This window comes from Centropristis striata, chromosome 1, assembly GCF_030273125.1.
Source record: "Centropristis striata isolate RG_2023a ecotype Rhode Island chromosome 1, C.striata_1.0, whole genome shotgun sequence".
Lineage (NCBI taxonomy): Eukaryota > Metazoa > Chordata > Actinopteri > Perciformes > Serranidae > Centropristis > Centropristis striata.
Genome location: NC_081517.1, coordinates 17,406,928 through 17,428,928, shown reverse-complemented (window position 1 = coordinate 17,428,928; position 22,001 = coordinate 17,406,928). Strand labels below are relative to the sequence as shown.

The following is a 22,001-nucleotide window of genomic DNA, read 5'->3' as shown; positions in this document are numbered from 1 at the left end:
GACGGATCTGCAGCCGTTACGCATCCAGTGGAATCCAGGCGTGACTTTGAAGGTTTTGGTGAAGGCAGAATTCCCATGATGAGACCAAGCCATGCAGATTTAGATTACTGCTGAGGCTGAGGTGAAAGAAGTTCCAAGCACTTATTTTTTTGCACAAATTTTGAGTACTGTCCTGGAAATTATTATGAAGGCTCGTGTTTATCGACAGAAAACTTTGCAGGTCCTCACATAATCAAATGCAATATGCTGAAAATCTTCAGTCAATAACCTGTATAAGTATGCAGTACTCTTGCATATTTATTAAATCACAATGGATGTATGCCTAAAAGTCAAAAGGTTCAAAATGACCATGATTGCATGCATTTCTAACAAAGTTGCCCCAAACTTAGACGACAATAGAAAAGGAATGGGAATCCATTTACATCGGAGACTCACAGACACAAGACACCTTGGTAGCAATGTGTCCAATTTGTGTCTTTTTGCTCCTTTAAAAAATAGTTCAGTTATACACTGACTGTGCAGTCGAGTGAGAATGACAGTGTGACAGTGTTACATTGCAGTGAATATACAGTTTAAGCAGTTTGTCAATAAATAAATGCTACAAGTCTTGGAGACCCAAATCAAATCCTTGTGATTTGATTGCAGCCCGCTGACTATTAGTCAAAAGAGTTAACCCCGAAAAGATCACAACAATTTTTACCCTGGGGCAGAAAACACACAGTTCTCTTTTGTGTTTTATAACCTGCTACTGTGGAAACTGAAGCAGCTACAGTTAACAAATAAGTGTCAAGTGGAGGGATTGTAGAAAGTCATAATTTAAAAAAATGTTGGCATTGAACAGGGAAAAATCCCCATTGTGGAATGTAATCCAGGGTTTTGATGAACTGTCTGCCATCGATGTTCTTGTCTGGTAACAGGGTTGTGCAAGTCAAGTTAGGTTTACATGGAGCTCCAATTATCAGAAGAAAACTTGACTGTATTAGGTCTGTCTGCATTACACATGCTTAATATTTGTATGATTCTTTACTGATTGCGCCACTTGAACCAAAGAAAATGTGTGTGCCCATTGAGTTTGGTTTGCCGTTTGCTATTTTTTCATTTGTGAAGTAAACCCACTGACATAAGGATCAAAATAAGATCTTTTAACGTAATTCACAATCCCTAGTTTCAGCTACAGACTAGCTGTAATGCATGATGTTATACTGAAGGGAAAACAAGAAGGATATCATTCAAAGCCAGAACTGGGTCTGATGTTTGTTAAAGTACTGATAAGCTGTTACGGTACAGTACGTGTCTAGACTTGTACGCACTGGAGGCGTGCACCACCCCCACTCATCCCCACAGTCCAACACAACCTGTTCCCTGCCAGAGGGCAGATCTTGGTAAATGACAGCTGGGCTTAACAAGCATGAAGGGGCCCCTACTGGGTAAGAGTCCCGCAGGTGATCATCACTCAGTAATCAGGCCTGGAGGTGGGAGTAGAGATGGATGGAGAGAGCCAGGAGGTGACCGAACAGCGACAAGTGGAGTGCACCTGACTGTGCAGCAGTACAATGATGGTAGGATGTATTAAGAAAAACAACTATGGGAAAGTTTAGTGCAGGGAAAACAAGGCAAATTAAATCCTCTGTAAGCCTTTGCTTTAAAACATTTACTGCTTCCGTGGCTTCTGCCAGCATCTCAGCTTCAGGCTAGATGCTGTTTCCAGATGTAAACATCTCATTGAGATGAGCGAAGAGTAATGGCAGGGCAGGAATCGACAGATCCAAGAGGGTGGAGGGAGAGCTAATAATACACCGAACGGCTCCGAGATGGAACACAGCTCTGAGTCCAGAAAAGTTGGGATACTAAACAAAAACAGAATGCATCAAATTCAGAAATTTCCCCGATCTTAATTTTCTTGTCTTTGTACAAATAATTAAATGTAAGTGGCAAAGGATTTGTAAATAATTGCATTTTGTTTTTTGGATGTTTTTCACAGCGTGTAGAGACATTCATTTGGTACAAAAAATAGTCTTTATCCATAGTAGCTTTGGAAATACTGCAAAAAAAGATAAGATAAGAAATTACTTTAATTATCCTGCATTCAGGAAATGTAGTCATCACAGCAGCTCAGACACAGATACAGACACATTGTTATAAAAAACACAATAAAGAATATAAAAAAAGACATACATACATTCTAAACACCTTATTTACATGGATAACTTATATGGCTGCTATTTGGCATTTATTATTTATATATATTGTTGTTTATTTTCCTGAGAGTACTTTGCAGTTTACAGATATTGCACATTAGAGAAAACTATATTTTAGCATGTTAAATAGGTTAATTAGGTTGTTGCAGTTGTAAGTATGAACATGTGAAAGTCTGCAAATGTCACTTTGTGTTCTTACTGCTCCATTTTCAAGAATGTGTAAGTCTGTACTCTCCTGTGCAGACTTTAAAATGTGAGGTCAAAGTAACTGGAGGAACTGTAACTTACCTTGTGGGAGGATTAAACAAATTAGTACAAGCAGTACGAAGGGAAGGACGAGAAATGAGGAGACATGTTTCAAAGTGTTGTTTCTACTGCCAGTTGCCTGCTGGCACACCTGAAGCAGTGCAGGTGACATGCTTATTTCCAACTGCTGACAGACAGGCTCTGAGCCAGTGAAGCATGAAGACACACAAACACGCACACACACAAGCTCTACATTCACGCCTGTTTAGGAGACTCTGTGGTTGTTGTTTCTGCAGAAAGCCTTGCTGTGCGTGTGGCGCCTCATCGCTGGTATTCATACTTTAATCACCTCAGTGGAAAAACCGGTGTCACCAAAATTCTTGCTGTATTAGGGGGTGTGTCCAACTGTGCCACTAAATACCCAACCAGCTTGCTCAATTCCTCCTCTAGTACATATGAGTTTGGGTGTTTCCACTGTTGTCTTCTCTTTGTATTCTTTGCCACCTCTATGCAACTTATCAAAAAAGTGGACTTACACAGCTTTAAAAATATCCCTGTATGCACAGATAGTGGTGACTTTGCAGAGGCTGCAAGCAGTTTGTGGAGGTAATTAGCAGTAAAAGGAAGCAATATGCCAGTAAAAGAAGAGAAGAAAAAAACACAAGTCTATGCTAACAAGGAAGGTTTAAAAGTGTTTTAAGAGGGATGCATGCAGCACATTTGCCAAGCTTTAAGGATAGACAGAATGTTTCTTGTTGAAAAGGCATTGAATTTAAACAAATCAAAGACAATTATTTCACAGAATTGAGCAAATAAGTAGCCAATGGATATACAGGTGCATCTCAATACATTAGAATATGATGGAAAAGTCCATTTCCAGCAGTTCAAGTCAAATAGCTCCAACCAAGTATTGAGTGCATATAGATGGACATACTTTTCAGAGGCCAACATTCACATATTAAACATACTTTTTAAGATTGGTCTTTTCTAATATTAGATTTTTTTGAGGCACTGAATTTTAGTTATTAATAGTAATAGTTATTTTGTACTCATTATAATTAGAAGGAATTAAATAAATTAAGATGTGAAATGTCACTTTTTTAATTGAATTACTGACATAAATATACTTTTCTATGATATTCTAATTTCTTGAGATGCACCTGTATGTAGGGATAGAATATCTGGAACAGGGACTATGCTTAAAAAGCTAACCCCCACCTTAATAAACTAATACAGTTCTTTTGCCAGTTGAAATTAATTTAGTTGCTGAATAAACAGCACACGAAAAATCTTAGCACATAAGGACCGATGGAAGAAATCAGCAGAGTAACAGTGAAAAGTGTTGATAATGCATGAAGCAGTTGAAGTCAATCCACTAATGCAGCTGGGACTATTTAGTTGTAAAAGTATAACACAAAAAAAGAGACTAAACGTTGTCATATTGACCATCTATTCATGGACGTTTCGACTTATTAAACACAGGCGTAGGTAATAACCCTAACGATGTCTCAGTTACATTTAATACCTAACTTACACCTGTATCTCATAAGCCAAAATGTGTGCTGTGAGAAAGGTCTGTTGATGAATCAGAGGCAATACTTTAGCTTCAAAATGACTGTTTGTTGGCTCAAATCTGCATAGAACAGAAGTAAAGAGAGGTCAGGTTGAATAACAGCAAAACTATATCAAAACAAAACTAAAATCTGTTTCAAAAATCTAATTTTTAGCTCACACACCACTCAGCCTGGACTGGCCCAAGCCTATAAGATTCACACTGATAGAAGTGGTTTAAATTTTGATATGTATGCAAAAATGCCAGTGTTTGGGAAGGACTGAGCATATGACTGGATAAATGAGACTTGGATTATACTGCATGAGTTGTGTAAGAGTTTGATGCAAATTTATAATGGATTTACTATGTTTTGGACATTTTTCTGATTCTCAGTTCACCGTGGAAGCATGTTAGAAAAGCTATGTTATCTTCAGGAATACACACGGTGAGTAATTTATAAACAAACAGTAATTTTAAGGGTGAAGTATTCCTTTTAAGATCAGATATGAATAAAAAGTCTAGCAGAGTCAGCCACAACACATGCACACAGTCCCTTTTTCATACCATACATTTTTATAATATTGTAGTTTCTAGATGATTTATTGGTATTATTTAATGGATGCATGTACACTGCATGACGTTATACTTCTCTACTTGTGAGGACCCCAATGACAGTGAATTTGCTCACCTTTTAACCTATACTGAACCCTAAAAAGTGGGAATTACAGACACTTTTTTCAGCCATCTCACTTGCATCTGCAGATACACATCTATTGTAAATCAATCTACACATCAACACAGACTGGCTCAATCTAAACATAAAGTACCAGAACACACACTACCGTCTACTGTCAGTAGAACTGTACTTCTGCAGAAAAAAACAAATATACCTGCTAGCTTTTGCCCACAAACTCCTCGAGCTAAACACAAATACTGCTGTGGAAACAGGCAGGATCTGGTATTCTACTGGCAGAGGGGTTGATCCACTTACAGAATTGAGGCCTGACAAGCAGTAGCAGCACACCTCAGTGTCACTTTGCATTTTCATCATTGCAGCAGCAGCATAGTTGGCATCTCTGCCATACCTGAGTCAGATAGCACAACACCCTGGCATTGCTGAGGCCGCCACAAAACATCCACTGAGCTGGCCAAAGTGACTGTCAGACGATGATGGATTATTCATTGGTAATCCACTTTGTTCGGTGCCATCGTGCCTTTTTATACGATACTAAACTACACCGAAACTTCTGTGGGTAACCAGGTTAAGGAGTGGTTATAAGCACACTGCTGAGGTTTCATAATTCCTTTTTGAAGACATCTTTTTCTTTGTTATACTCATACCCACTGAGTGCACTTTGGCTCCAACCAGAGGAGGAATTCACTTCAAATGTAAGCATCCAATACAATGTGTAGAATAGGGTTTAACATGAGGGTTTTATTACGTCCCCACCCCTGACCCTGACTCCACATGAAGGCTAAGGAAGCTTCATACTGTATGTGAAGCTACTTCTGGCTTTGACAAAGAGGTTAGTGGTCCATAAAGACGAGGGGAGAAGAAGACAAATCCAGCAGGTAGGGAAAGATGTGAAAGATCAAGTCAGGTCACGATCGAGCAGCTGATGAAAGCCTGAAGAGGGAGGTTCAGTTTCAAATAGCAGAAGCAGATGGGCTGTCACACACTGTTATTAACTTGTTCCAGAGGTGACTTATCGTGCTTCCTCTATGTGTGTGCTGAGTGTGGGTTTTTTGCCAAAATGATTATGAAAGACGTTAAGGCTAAAATAAGAATAGACAAGCTTTTGAGAGAGAGATTATGAATGTAATTGAGCTTTTGGCTAATACTTAGTACTGTATGTGTTTGTTCTCTCTCTCACTTGGTCCATTGTGTTCAGTGTGACATGTTTATGCTCTGTTTTTGTGAGTCAGGAGGTGGTTTGGCTTGTCTGTCTCACAGCTCACTGTCATTGAAAGAACACAACAAGCTGTGAGCACGGCTCCTTCTGCCTTATTTAAATCAATTTCAGTAAGAGGATTCATGAGTCTGTCTCCATCCTAATATAGACCAAATCCCAGCTGCCACTACCCACTCTAGACAACACTTGTCACCACTCAGGTGTTAACTGCTGCGTAGAAGCTGGATATGTTGCTGGGATGTCTAGCAGTCTCTGTTGAGTTCACATCATAAAACTATAAAGCTGTTTCCTAAATGTCTCTTTGGATTATTAGATTGAGGCACAAGAGAGGAACTATATTTCCTCCAGTTTTTACTGACTTGATCCAAACTGATTTAATTATACTAACTGTTTAGCAACAGCTGCAGGGAAGGTACCTTCAATTCATCTGGGTTTACATTGGGGATGGGTGTTTGGAAGATTAATGATTGCATGCATACATGTGCAAAATAAAATATATATATATATATAATATATGTGGACCCCAGGAAGACTAGCGAACTGCCACGGCACAAGCTAATGGGGATCCTTTAATAAAAACATAAAAACATAAAACATAAACAGTTCTATGGAAAAGCCTGTTTTGATAACAGACGCTTTTATTTTGAAGCCCCCGAAGAGGCGTGAGATTAGTTTTCACAGTAATCTTGCGTATTTAAATGTGTTTTATGTTTAAATAAGTTTTGGATAGAATAAACCTAGTAATTCACGCTAGCAAGGTTTGATACAGTTAGCTAGTTTTGCTCAATTTAATACTCTTGTATTTCTGTGTGTTTTATAATTATTATTGCAACTTTCAGTTTGCAAACTGTAGCTTTATCCAACTTAATTATCAGCTCATTGGCTTATTGACGTTCGGCTGCAGAACTGAATGCTCAGCTGTGTTTCAGTTCAGTGATACTGATACGCAGTCAGAGATAAAATTTAAAAATACACAGATCGATTAAAAATTCCACGTGATCGACCAAATTCTTAACGACCATTAATCGGTTTTTGATTAATTATTCCCATCCCTAGTTTGGTTTATCCCGAGTCATCACAATAACGCTGCATAGAAAGACACAGTCTGCGCTGCATTTGACAACTATTGCAGATGTTTTTTACACACATTCATGGTCCCGAGAGGATAAATTCTGATGACTTTGCTCATACTCAGACTTTTCATCTAGCATCACCATCAGGTCAAAATGTCCCTTATTCGGTGAAAAGTTAGCACCAAATTCTGTTCAGACATTTGTGATCTTTGGTATAAACTTTTACCCCAAAACTATTGATCTAGTGCCATTATCAGGTCAACATGTCGGTTTGTTTATGACCAAATACCTACAAACGGACACTCATCAGCCTCAGCTGTACTTTGTTTTTAGAGCTAACTAGCAAATGTTAGCATGCTAACATGATTAACTAAATATTATACCTGCTAAACATCAACACAAAGGCATTATCACATCATTAACTTTGTGCTTAAGTAGCTGCCAGTGGTGGAAACAGTATTCAGATACTTCACTACTACTCCAGTAATAGTACTTATACCAAAATAGTCCTGCATTCAAAACTTAATGAAGTAAAAGTACAAAAGCATCAGCATCAAAATGTACTTCAAGTATCAAAAGTAAAAGTACTAGTTATGCAGAATGGAGCCACTCAGATTGTTTTATATATTATATACAATTGGATTATTATTATTGATGCATTTATGTAAGCAGTTTTTTTTAATTTTGTAAAGATAGGGATCATTTTAACTACTTTTATGTGGTTTTCATTAATAAAAAATGTTTTTCATGTTAAATCTCGTAACTAAAGCTGTCAGCTTAATGTAGTGGAGTAAAAAGTACAATATTTGCCTCAAAATGTAGTGAAGTTGAAGTATACATTTTCATAAAATGGCAATACTCAATTACAAGTACCTCAAATTTGTACTTAAGTACAGTTCTTGAGTAAATGTACTTAGTTACATTCCACCACTGCTGGAGGCTCTTATGCTGTGTTTCTACAGCACAGTGCGGCTCTGCAAGACTCAGCTCACTTTTGGTACCAGGTTATTTTCTTTATTTTGTTTTCCACTGCAGATAGTACCTGCAGCAGTCTCAGCTGCAGCGCAATCATCTTCAATGCGGTTCTCGTCGAATCCTTTCATCTGCAACCAAACAGAGGCACGTCTGCAATTTGTCAGTTGTACAGTATAATGTACGGTGTAGTTTTGTGGGCTGCCATTTTTTTGCCAAATCAGAGTGGACCAAGGTAGCCAAAAGAAATTACCAGGTACTATCCAAAACTTTTGCTCAAAAAAAAAAAGCAAGTGAAACTGAATAGAACAGTGCAGCAAAAATGCTGGAAAGGTCTCATTGGGCAGATTTTCTGAAGTGCACAGGGGTCAAAGGGTCAAAGCAAAATTCAAGTAATTTGTTTCTGTTAATTTTTCACAGTGCTATAATTTTAGATAGTTAAAACAAGCAAAGTGATGGACACTTTGCTCGACCTGCACCAAACGAAATTAGCATTCTTTTAGTCTGTGTTCTCAATTAATGTTACTTTATCCTTACATATGGTTTGTTTTTGCATGTGCATACATATCACTGTGCACCACCCACACTACACATATATATGTACTTTATCTGCTTACGCAACAGCTTTTGGGACTAAGATTTTAGAAAGACTGGAGCTGTTAAACTGATTTTACTGGTACGAGGTAACAGGATATTCCACTTTGGGGAGTTTCGGGGGTGTGGGAGGTTCGTACCACTAACTCACGTCCCCTTTTTTTCTCCACGAGGATGAAGTAATCTCCCCATAGACCGACATTCTTATTCAATTTATGATCCCCGCTTTCCTTCTTTGTACCTTCTTTCCTGGCTCTACTGTCCCCACTCCTCCCTCTTTCACCTCTCCCACAATCCCTCCAAATTCTTCCTCACTCTTTTTCTTTAAATATTCAATCCTGAAAATCTTGGTTGTTTTTAGCATCCGCTTTAGTGATTAAAGGTTATTGTTGCGGTCATTTCACTGGGCATCCCCTTCTGTTGATAGTTAAACTTTCTGTGAGTGTTTTTTGCTGCTCATACTAACTCCATTTATTATTATTTTAATAAAACTGGAAAAGGACAACTCATTAAATGTTGAATAGAAAGCAGAAGATCAGAGCTAACTAATGATGGAGCCGGGGAAAAGTGACACCTATACCTTTGATACTGATCTAACAGTTCCCTTTGTTGCTCTTCAGTGCAGGCACTGTGTTTGTTTTTGCCATCAGTATTTCCAGTTTCCCTTGGTGACTTCTTTAATCTTCATAGTGCTCACCACTGCCGAGTGTAAATAAATGAAGAATATGGAGCCTCACCACCTGGCAAGACTTAACCACAGGGGTTGTGCTGCTTTCCTTTGATATCTCAGTACTCACCCTGACAGGAATGAAAAAGAAAAACAATGCAATGCAATGATAAAGGACATCATTTCATGCTGTAGAAGCACCACTAATTTAGTGTGAACAAAGCCTTCTGCCACAGGGTTCTGATAGAGCCTGTGGTGAATTGCACAATTGGATTTGTTATCTAAAGGTCTTCTGCAGAGTTTTAAACATTAAGATCATTATGCAGTGATGTTGTTTGATTCCACAGCTGGCAATAAGGAAATGCAGCAAAGTACATATACATATACAGGGTAGAAGAGGACAAGCAGCAAGTAAAAATATGGACGAAAACAATGCTGTTTTAATCGAGCTTTGCAAATGTTGTATGAGAAAAGGAAAAAATGAGAAGAAGATGCATTTAGCATGTGAGACCTTGAGGATACACACAGTGGTGGAAGAAGTATTCAGATCTCTTACTTAGTTAAAAATAAAAGTCCTGCATTCAGAACTTACCGAAGTAAGAGTACAAAAGTATCAGCATCAAAATGTACTTAAAGTATCAAAAGTAAAAGTACTCATCATGCAGAATGGACCTCAGATTGTTTTATATATTCTAAATATATTATTGGTTTATTATTATTGATTTATTGATGTAAGCAGTGTTTAAATTGTGTAAAGATAGTGCTAATTTTACATACTTAATATACTGTTATGTGGTTTAATAAAAACAAATGTCCAATCACTTTAAATGTATCATGTTTTTATGTTAAATATCATGAAAGGTAACTAAAGCTGCTAAATGTAGTGGAGTAAAAGTATAAAGGTACATAAAATTGAATACTTAAGTAAAGTGCCTCAAATTCACACAATGCATTTTAGTGAATGACACTGCATGTAACTTTTGCTTGTTTACAACAAAACTCAACAGGGGCTCTCAACACTATCACTCATTTTAACAGGAGGGAGGTTCTGCTGATCTTTTAGCACATTCATGCACAACACTGCATAATTAAACAATTTCATTACAATTTATTCTAATTTTCCAAGCTTTGGTTGTCATTTCTGTCAGTTCTGATTACTGTGGGATCATGCTGAAGTAGCTATAAAGAAGTCTGTTGGGGGAAAACACAAGCAGTCAGAAGATTAGACGGATTGTAGAAAGGATCGCAAATTGCAAATTTGTAAGTTTGGAAACTGGAATGGATGTTTGTAACAGACATTTGGGGTTATCATTTTCATGGTTTGTGTTCATTTTCTCATCCAAAGTAGATTGAATAAATTGGGAATTAGTTGTACTTTATTGAGTACAATGGGTTTGAAATAATATCAAATTAAGCTGATTTATTATGCCTAATTCTTCTTTATTAATACTCAGTCTAGCAGCAGTAGTTGAACAGGATTTTGTTGGACTCTCTACTACAGTCTCAGAGAATATAAGACACTGTCATATCTGGATTGTGTCATGCACTTTAAGTTTAGCAGTCAGGATTTGTTTACAGCAGATTTTGGATGAATGGAGGCAGTCGTCAGCTACCAGATATTTAGACTCCAAATGTCTCTCTTTCTCTTTCCCTCTCGTGTCCCGTTGCCTCTCGGTTTACCTCTCACACTCATTGCTTTAGTCTCCCTCTCTCTTTTCACTCTCTCTACCTTTCTAATCTCACGGGGGAGGACAAAGGTTTATGTGGGCCTTTCATTCTGTCTCACAGTGAGAGATGGCTGCAGCGTATTGTGGATAACAGAATCCAGCTGTGTTGTACGCTCTGTTTGTGTGTGTGTGTCTGCTGGTGTGAACATGTGCAGGAATGCATGTGTGTGTGTGTGTTCGTGGCTGCGTGCTGCTCTGCTCAGCTCTGCAGGTCTCGGGTGCGTGTTGACCTGTTTCGTGTCATTTTGACGGCTGTGTTTCGCTTTCATCGCGCGGCCTTATCTGCGCTGATACAAATAGCTGAGGATTTACTGTGTGCCGTGAAGTCTTAGCAGCAGAATGCTCTGTCACATTTAATCACGGATATATGAAAGAGCAAAACAAACTGGTTTTGCAACTCCGAGTTATGTGAAAGCAAGAAGAAAATGTTCCCCATGTTTGAGCTGCTGTTGTTAATATGGCGCATGGCAGATTCTTGGCTTTGTGATGAGAGCACCCGGTTATTATCAAACAACAGGAGATGATAAAAAAAAGGAGGAACTTATACTTGCACAGATTGAGCTGTAAGCTTTTCATTCTTCACCTCATGCATCCTGCATCCTTGTTTCCCTCCAAATTATTCTGTCATTCCTTTGAAAAGCTGAGGCAGTTTCCAAATAGAGGAGGTGTATGTCAAGCAGCTTTGACATACATTTTCCTGCAACTTCTTTTAAAATATTGTGTTCAGGAGCTGTCTGCCCTGCCAGTTTGTTGTTTAATTCATGGTTGAAGAGCTTATTGCCTGGCTGAACTGAACATGACAATCAAAACTCAAACAAGGCATAACATACAAGTTCTTCCAAAACTCTGCTACATTGTAATAATGTAAAGTTATTATAATTGTATAGGGGATAGGGTCTTGGCCAAACTTCTGCACAGACCTTGATTAAGTAAAGCACTGAAAATGCCACACAATGCGATTTTATCCCGATATTTGAGTCACGGTACAATATTATTGCAATTTTGCAATATGGTGAGTATTGCGATATATTGCGATTTAACTGTTTAACTGCATTTTGTGTCCACAAAATTAAATTCAATCAAGAATTATTTTGTCAAATAAGAGAAAATTCTCAGTCTATTCATCTCACGCAGTCTTTTTATTTCTGTACAATGAGAGTCAAAACCGCAGACTGACCAACAAAGTATTCAGTCAAACTGAACTCAACTGATATCAAACATGTATGGACGACAACAACTGCAGCATTTTATCAAACTTTCCTCAACTTCAAGATTCACTGCTCTGAATTTTGTTTAATGAAACTTAAAAAAAGCCTAACTTTAAGCATTATTTCAACAGCTTCCTATTGATTCCTTAGATCTTCTAGTTTCATATGATATCAGTATTTCCAGTAAAATGTTCAATATTAATACTTGCTTATATATTATAATATTAATACTTCCGATGCTGTGAATCGATATAATATCGCCACGCAAAATATCATGATACTATGCTGTATCGATTTTTTCCTCCAACTCTACGAAGACCTATAATTATTGCAACTATTCATCATCATCACCTTCGTAAAAGATTAAAGCTTCCAAAAACAAGTCCAGAAAAACCTTAGTCATACAACATGCAATCAATTAGTTATTTACATAAACAACACAAGACTCATTAAGATTAATCAAGAACAGTAACAAAAATAATGCAATCAATTTACAATGCATCCACGTGTTGTTTGAAGAGAAATATGAAAATAGAATAAAGCAAACTTCAATAAAGATACATCAACAAAAGCCACAGCTGGAAGAGGAGCTCACAGGTCATCATTCGATCTTTTGATGACATCAACACAGGAAGATGCTTTCACTTCTGCCAAGACATGACTAAAATTCACTTAATTGTGAAGATTTTTTCTAACCTCGGAAGGGCTTTTATCTCACCTCGACCCACAGGGAGGTCAGAGGTCAGGTTCAGCTGCAGAGCAGCAGCCCTGAAGCGTGAAGGGATTCAGTTTCTTAAACAGGGATGTTTCAGCAGGGCAGATGCTTGCTGTAATGGAGGCTTGAATCTGATTATCCTCTGCGGTTGTAGGTGTTTCTGTTTTTACCACCCAGCTGCATGTAGCACAGAGAGGCTGCAACTGACACATGCTGTCAGGAGGCTTTACTACAGCGCATGTCCTGACACAGGCCTCATGGAACAGCAAAGCCTTAAGATATACACACTGTTTACTTTGGATTTTGCATTGCAGACAAGTGTTTTATAGGAGAACATATCCAGAGTTAAAAGATAGTAAATGTATATGCAAACTGTGTGGATTGTCTTGAGCAAAGCCTTTCCTTTCTTTCTCGACTCTGCACATTATTATTCTTTCATTCATATTCCTTTCATTCCTCTCCTCCTCTGTCATCAAACTATTCACTGAGCCAGTGTGCCAACAGCAGCACCCTTGAAGGAATGACGGGCAGCTCTCATTATAACCCTGTTACTATTCTATAAACAGTAAGTGACTGCACACAAAGAAAGATCCGGATGCCGAGGCAGCGTGTCTTTAAACTGAGACATGCACCTTAAACAAAAGCGGTCACATGCCTCGTCATCACAGTTAATACTCATCGGTATAGCATGCTGTCGGACTGCAGACGGCTTCATTGTGTGCGTGCATGCATCAAGGTGCGCATTGTTGTTTGCACGATTCTTATTGAGAATAATGGCGATGATAGCAGCTCTTTTTCCTCTGTCTGATGTGACAGAGTGGTTTGGTGACTTTAATGTACCACCAGACATTTTTTTAAGTTGTGCATGCTGTTTTTCTGTCTCTAGCATGACTTTGCACAGAATAAAAGTAATGCTGCCATATCAACACTTGAAGGCAGTAACAGCTAAGTGTCTTGGTCATATTAAAGTCAGCTGCATATTAATTTTAGTAGCATACAGTGGTGGAAAAAGATCCCTTACTTAAGTAAAAGTACTATTACCACATTGCAAAATTACTCCACTACAAGTAAAAGTCCTGCATTCAAAACTGACTTAAGTGAAAGTACAAAAGTATCAGCATCAAAATGTACTTAAAGTAACAAAAGTTAAAGTACTTGTAATGCAGAATGGACCCACTTAAATGATTATATGCTACATATTCCAAATATATTATTGGATTATTAATGATGTATTTAAATGTTCTCAAGGTAGGGCTCATTTTAACTTCTTAATATACTGTTATGAGGTTTAATTTTAAGAAAATGTCTAATCATTTTAAATGTATGATGTTTTTTTATGGTAAATCTCGACCTGAAAAGTAACTAAAGTTGTCAGCTAAATGTAGTGGAGTAAATAGTACAATATTTGCCTCAAAAAGAAATGGAGTAGAAGTATAAAGTTACATAAAATGGAAATACTCAAGTAAAGTACAAGTCCCTCAAAATTGTACTTAAGTACAGTACTTGAGTAAATGTACTTAAATGTACATTCCACCACTAGTAGCATATGTGAGAAAGATGCATTATCCGATTCTGCACAGTGAATTTCCTCGTAAGCATACACTCAAAGATATGTTTTACTTATTTTTACTTTAACTTTACGATTAAAAATGATGTGCAGAGTTTGACTAAAAGATTCTCTGTGCTTACACTGAATGTCAGTTCAACACATACAGGCCACCAAAACAGTAATTCCCACCATTTTCACCTTTTGGCCCAAACAGAAAAACACTGCACCAACAAGTACCAACGGAAACCAAATTGTACTTGGAAGCTGATTAATAAAAGTTAAAAGCGTGTCAGAGATCAGACATCACTCTGTGGTTTACAACAAGACAAGGCAGATTGAGAAAGATTTATTCTACACACTGCATTCCACCTCATTCTTTGCCTTCTTTTCACCCATTTGTTAGTATCAGCAGTTACTTTCCATAAAACACAGACAATAATCATAAACAAGGGCCAACAAATTATAACATAGCACTTCAGTTTGTTGTTTAGCCCGTTATGTGACTAACAGGTTAGAGATTTGATCTTTCTCAAGTGTGCCACTGAAGCCCAACCACAAGATCAGCAGATTTGGCAGCTTCTGGTTTAAATTAGCAACCCTTGAAGTCCCAATTTAGTTCTTAAATGCCAAATAACTTACTTTTTAAATCCTCTATTTGCCACAAAGAAATCTGTTCTTTTTCTGTGACTTCTTAAATCTCTGTTTCGCTCTAGCCGTACTTACTTTCCCTCTCTTCCTTTTGTGCTTAATAAAGACAGATTTTGAAAGAATATTGCAAATTCCTACCAGCTGACGGGCTCTGACCTCATATGTTCTGAGGAGCGGGGGATAAATGGAGGAGACAGAGGCAGACGTGAGGCCGGAGGTGCACCCCTGATTTGAATTGGAGGAAAGAGGAAAAAGGGGCTGATGCATAGATATGTACTTTTATGAAAAGTGGTCAGGAAAATATTGGCAACAGGCAAAAGGCCAAACAAAGAAGACAAATGATCCTCTACAAACTATTTGGTCATTTAAAACAGTTTCCCAGTTCTTTTCCAAGTGTTTGAAAACTCTGCCATTTTATTTCATGCCATCATTTTATTTCCCAAATGAAATTTAAAAAGTCCCTTCATTTCATTTGTTTTTATCTTTTTCGCATCAAGTTAAACTCCCTTTGACTTTTGCCAGGGTCACTCTCAAGTTTCAGCCTTTGTGCTTCTTGGACCGCTTCACACCACAATAATCCATCCAGAATAACCCTGATGGAATCAAACAAGTTGGGGGGGAAAAAAGTGGTTTTAGGCTCCAACTTGTCTGGAAATAAAGGTCACAGTCTCCAGTCTTGAGCCCATCATAATTCTGAATCATATGTGCCAACCACACAACACTGTTTTCACTCATTTCTATGTAGCTTGCGTGAACATACATCCCACTCCACCTGAGGCTACATATTAAATAGAAAACACTAGGTCAACCAGTTCAGACATTTTTCATGGAAGTCCTGTGCCATTTTTTATTATTGTTCACCTGACCGCTGACTGAAGATGAAAATGCTATTTCTTGGTTTGATGCTTTAGATTTTAAATTTTTAAATGTATGTATATTACGCATCATTTATCATATAAACTTAAGGAAGATGATGATATGATAAAGATTTAATAAAGTAAAACATACATAATCATATGAAATTCCCATTACAGGCTGATAATTAATCACTACTGATAAAACCATGCCTCCCTAAATCAAATATTAGTCAGATGTTCAATACTTGGTCAATACAGTAATTCTCCATGTAAATATACAGTATATACGACAGAAATGGACAGTTTGCAGACAAAACAAGGCAAGAAAAAGAAAGAAAAGAAAAAATGCTGCAGAAGTCAGGCTAAGAATACATTTGATTGGGTGTTTATTTATTAGGATCCCCATTGGCAATCACTCCGTTGTGGGAGTAATGGCTATTCTTCCTGGGGTCCTCAAACAGGACACAATTTAAATACATAGTAAAAGCATACAGAGTAACAATTAGAATCTAGAATCTCTGGCAGTTATGAGAAAAAAGCTAAAATATTAAATTCAGTAATTTACCAAAAAGTGGATTTTCAATTCAAAGAAGTTATTAAAAACAGTTTATTACAGGTTACTTCTGTAACTTTCAGTCCTTTAAGTCATGTAGTGGCATTCATAGGTGGTATAATCGATTCAAAACAAACTCGTTTTAGGAGGGGGGTTTAGAGTTTGATTGTGTTTTTAGCACACATGTATGCTCTTCAAGTTTCTTTTTAATTGATAGATTGTCACTGCAAGTCACAACTTAATTTTTTCCTCTCTGTTTAGCACAGACGAACAGACACACACACACACACACACACACACACACACACACACACACAAATTCCCCCCCAATTTCCTGCATTCCTGTATGTGCGCTCATGTTACGTAAATATGTAAGAGATGTAATTGAGTGCATGTGTGCCAATGCACTCACAGCATATTTACCTTGGATATGTTTGTATGTAGTAGCCGTGTGGTGCTGCGAGTGTCGAGCTACATTACTGCAGACGTGGTTTCACGGGCTGAGGACCATGTCATAAACACAGAGAAGAGGCTGAATGGGTTTCTCACTTAGCCCAGGAAGGGTCACCCTGGGTGGGCTGCGTTAACCCATCGCCTGGGGCTGTGGGTACTGATCCCTGGGGTGTCTCCTCGTCAAGGATATAAAACAGCAAAATTCACTATGATGGCACAGTCAGTGTGACAGTTTATATGCATATGTGTGTGTGTGTGTGTGTGTGTGTGGAAGTGCATGCATGCTTCAGTGTTGTATTAAAGGTCTATTTTATGTCTCGGTTTCGTAAAGCCTCCCTTTTGTGACCACTTTCTCTCTCTCTTATGTGTTTCAGAGTTTAAGACCTGACATCACCATGCTACCTTACTTCCTGCTCATCTTCCTCTCCTCTGGTCGGGTGTTATCATCTGACTGCCCAGCAGACTGTACCTGCCAGGCCCAGGCCTCCATCTTCTGCATTAATCGACACTCCACTACCGTGCCCCGTGTCCCCAGCAGCACCCAAAATCTGTACATATTCCAGAATGGCATCGACACTCTGTCTCAAGATGACTTCAAAGGTCTGGGGGAGTTGGAGATGCTCGATCTGAGCCAGAACGAGCTGGCAGAGATTCCAGATGGTGTTTTTGAGATGCTGACAAAGCTGAAGAACTTGGACCTGTCCTCTAACCACATCACCCACATTTCCAAAGACAGTTTTTCTGGGTTGGTCCAGCTGGAGAGGCTGTATCTCCATGCAAACCGCATTCAAAGCATCCATTTGGAAGCTTTTGAAGGTTTAGAGATGCTGCTGGAACTCAAGCTCCAAGGGAACCAGCTCACCACTTTGCCATCCCTTCATTTTCCCCAGCTTCTGCTTCTAGACCTCAGCCACAACAACATCCCAACCCTGGGGCCATCAGACCTCCAGACTCCCCACCTGGAGGCCCTTAAGATGGCCTCTCTGGGGCTTACCTCTGTGGATGAAGATCTCATAGCCTCTTTGAGGAACCTTCATGAGCTGGACATCTCTACAAACCAGTTAACTGAGGTGCCTCAGGCCCTAAAGCAAGACTCCCTCAAGGGGCTGATCAAGCTCAGCCTGGCTGCCAACCCACTGGGAGAGCTCAGGGTGGAGGACTTCCAGAGACTAAGTGGGCTTCAAGAACTAGATCTCAGTGGTCTTAATCTCCAGGGATTTTCTAAGAGTTTCTTCAAGACCTTCCCAAAGTTGATGCACCTGACAGCAGCTGAGAACCCGTTTAACTGCTTGTGTCCATTGGCCTGGTTCCCTGTCTGGCTTAAAGAGAAGGATGTGAATCTTGGGAGGCCTGAGGAAACCAGATGTCACTTCCCTCTTGTTAATGCTGGGAAGATGCTCATAGCACTGGAGCACAAAGACTTTGGGTGTCCACCTACCACAACAGTGCTGGTTGGCTCCCCCATTGGAAGTACTCCTGTTCCCCCAATGCCCACCCCATCTCCAGAAACCATCCATACCAATGCTATTCCTCCTCCTCCACCACCAAGTGAGACAACAATCTCCTCAAAAACAGACAGCCCTCTGTCACCAGAACCTCCAGTCTCCCCAAGCTCCACCAGCGGCGATCTAGTGGGGCACATCTGCCCGGCAAACATCTGTCTCAATGGGGGCACTTGTAATTTTGACTCATTGGGTCAACTCAGCTGTCTGTGTCCGTCAGTAACATCTGGCCTCTACTGTGAGAATGTTGATGAGGTTCCTGAGCCAACAACACCTTCAGCAACAGAAGTTGTCCCTCCGGCGCCTACCGAGCTTGATGCCATCAGCTCACGGCAGGTCACTTCCACATCTATCCTTCTTGACCTGCACCGATTCATCGAGACACGACCACACATCCGTGGCATCAGGTTGACCTACCGTAACCTCTCAGGGCCTGACCGCCGTCCCAATTTCCTGAGTGTACCAGCATCCTACCCTGAGTACACTTTGCGTGGTTTGAGACCCAACTGTACCTACTCCGTCTGTGCCAGTCCCTTGGGTGAAAGAATCAACTCTAGGGCCAACAGCTCTGCAGAAACAGGGTCGTGTACAGAGGCTCGCACTGAAGGTGTCCCACTTACATCCCCAGAGTCCAGGGTGGAGACACAGAGCCCACTGACGTACACTCTCATCCCCGCCCTGGCTGCACTGGCACTAGTGCTGGGGTTGGCTGTTGTGGCCGGGACAATCATCTGTGTTCGAAAGAGGAGGCAGGCCAAGGCGGGAATGGAGCTTGAGCTGGGCCCGGCAGAACCTGATCCCATGGAACTGGAGGGCATAAAGACATGCCTGGAGAATGGGGGAAATGGTACACTTCCCCACAAGCAACCTGAGATTGACCGCTGTCACACTCCACAGCCGCCTCCATCCTTGCAACAAAACGGGGGTTTGGACTATGAAGTACCCTTGATGCAAGGCCACTGCCCATCAAATAACAATGTAGCATCCTTAAAGCCATCTTATTTCTAAAATTCAATAGAATATGAACATTTGGAAAGATTTGGATGCTTAAAAAATTAAATTTTCATTCCAATTTCATTCATTCATGATCCTCAACCGCTTATCCGCACTTGGGTCGCGGGGGCTGGAGCCAATCACATAGAGACAGACAATCACACTCTCATTCATTCACACCTACGGGCAATTTAGAGTCACCAATTTAACCTAAGTGCATGTTTTTGGATTCTGGGAGGGAGCCGGATGCAAACTCCACACAGAAAAGCGGTAGGCAGGAGGCGAACCGGCGACCCTCTTGCAGTGAGGGTTAACCACTACACCACTGTGTAGTCCATTCTGATTTCAGATATCCACAAATTTAAATAGTGGCACTTACTGTCCTTTGTTGTGCAAATGATGACACTACAGACTGGATCCTTTACTTTAGAGATACTGAATGATGAATTTGAAATTTACAGCATATTGGAAATGTGCTACACCACTTTGGGACAATGATCATCTTGCAGAGTTCGATGATGGTGAAACCAAGTGATTAAACTAAGTGCAATCGACTAGAAGGGTCTTAGTTGCAGACTGAAAACGGAAGTGCCTTTTTGCATTGACACGACTGTAACCAGTGGCTCGTTTGGAGAAAAAAAAATCTTTGTTTATATGTGAATGAGCTGTAATCCTGCTGCTGGATTTGGGAGACACAGTTTGGCCCCACAGTTTGGGCTACAGAACTGGAGGAAGTGACAGTGGTTTAAATGAAAACAGTGATGCCTGGACCACACGTCCTGGTGCAAAATGGTTTTTTTGACCAACTCCAAGAGCTTGCACTGAAAAGAATTATATTTCTTTTCCTTTCCAGTGTCATGAATTGTCACAAGACTTATGATGGCCACATAAAGAAAGGCAATAATTCAAAAACATTTATTTTGGGTTTTTTTTAATGCTGCAAAGCATTGGTGACAGTAGAAGCTGTCTAAACTTCATATTTTGCTGTTGAAATGATCTAATCTGAAACAAAACATTACACGCGAAGTTGGATTTTTCAGTGTCAACAGATCTACCATAATTCTCTCCACAAATCCTGAAGCTTCCGGCTCAGTGGGAGATGAATTTGCTGTGAAAGATAAATGGACTGAATGAAGAGCCATTGAGAATGGACTTTGCCTGCATTGTTCTGTGCCGTGACGGGAAAGCTGTTTTGTCTGTTATATCATGATATTTTGCCATGTGTCTTTTTATGTTTTTAACATTTTTTTTTTGCTGTCAATGTCCAGTCAGTATTGCAAATTAAAACATTATTTTTCTTCCTTGAAAAAGCCTGCTTAAGTCATCATGGATTCGCAAAATTTTTCCATTTGCATTTTAGCCTACATGCATCTAAAACCTCACAGAATGCTTTTGTACGAGTTTCACCAACATGTGTCTGAGAAACTCACCAAGTGAATGTAACTATCAGGTGTCAGACACTTTATTTTCTTTGCCAGCGCTGCATCAGGACAAGCCACAGACTGGTTTTGACAGCCAGAGCTCCCAAAATTTTGTTCAAAGGCAGTTTTGCCGCAGAACCCACCCCTATAAAGCAGCACACGCGTGCAGAGAAAAGAAAAGCAAGTTCAAAGAGCTCGAAGGAAATTTGCTGTGAGTGTCAGCGAGCTTTAGGCCCTAGTTTCCTCTCGGAGCTGCTGACTGAACCGTTTCTGAGATATGGTCTAGACAGCGTCCCCCTGTAGCTGTTTGTTCTCACACACCCTCTCGCTTGCTCTATGCCTCTGCCCCAACAGTCCAGTGTGTTTTAAGCATCACGGCTTGTGTGTTTGAAGACTGTTTTGCTTGTTTACAGCCAAGCAGACTGTGAAATGCACAGGCTAAGTGCACCGTTCTGATGTATTTCTTCTCTTTTTCCTGTCTAGGGCTTGGAATGTCACAAGCTTTTTAGTTGTGTTTTTGATGTCTTTTTCCTTTCATGAGAAAGAATCTTAACTTGCAAAGTATAATAGGTTTACAGAAACATGCCTTAACAACAGTGGTGCTAGCCTTACTGACATTTTAAAGTGTCATATTACATGCTGATGTGTATCTCAAGAACAAAAGGGCCTTTATTTTGCCTCACAAGACATTGCATTATATTGCATTACAAGTCATGTAATGTTATCAATTTTTAAAAGACCTTCCTTGGTTCTTGGTTATCTACAGTAACAGCAGAAATAGTCCTGAGAAGATTTGGGACAAAAGCACCAAATTCTTTTACACGCTCACCATCACCATAAGTTTCAATTTTTGATGGGAGCCACTTCATCAAGAGGGCAGATCCAAGATGACTGCCATGTAAAGTCTATAAGAACCAATATATCTTCCAAGCCGCTTAGAAGGTCAATCTTGGTGTCAAAATATACATTTTCTGGGTCAAGGAATCATTTACAGCTTTTGAAAATATCACAAGATGTTTATTTGATCAAATAGATATGTTCATTTGAGCCATGTATTTATATAATTTGCAACTCAGTTCTAAGTGGTTGGACATACATTAATATATTTTATACATGTATAACATATACAGTCATGGAAAAAGTTATTAGACCATTGTCTT

General features: G+C 39.5%; 1 protein-coding gene across 1 annotated transcript in view; it reads left to right on the top strand.

The window, feature by feature from the left end:
* The window catches only part of LOC131973337 (vasorin-like), a 39,365-nt gene extending 17,880 nt beyond the window's left edge, over positions 1-21,485 (top strand). Inside the window, exon 2 of the mRNA XM_059335318.1 lies at positions 17,300-21,485. Coding sequence (XP_059191301.1) covers positions 17,321-19,435 — 2,115 coding nt within the window. The 5' untranslated portion in view covers positions 17,300-17,320 and the 3' untranslated portion in view covers positions 19,436-21,485. The remainder of the gene's footprint in view (positions 1-17,299) is intronic.
* Positions 21,486-22,001: the final 516 nt, after the last annotated feature.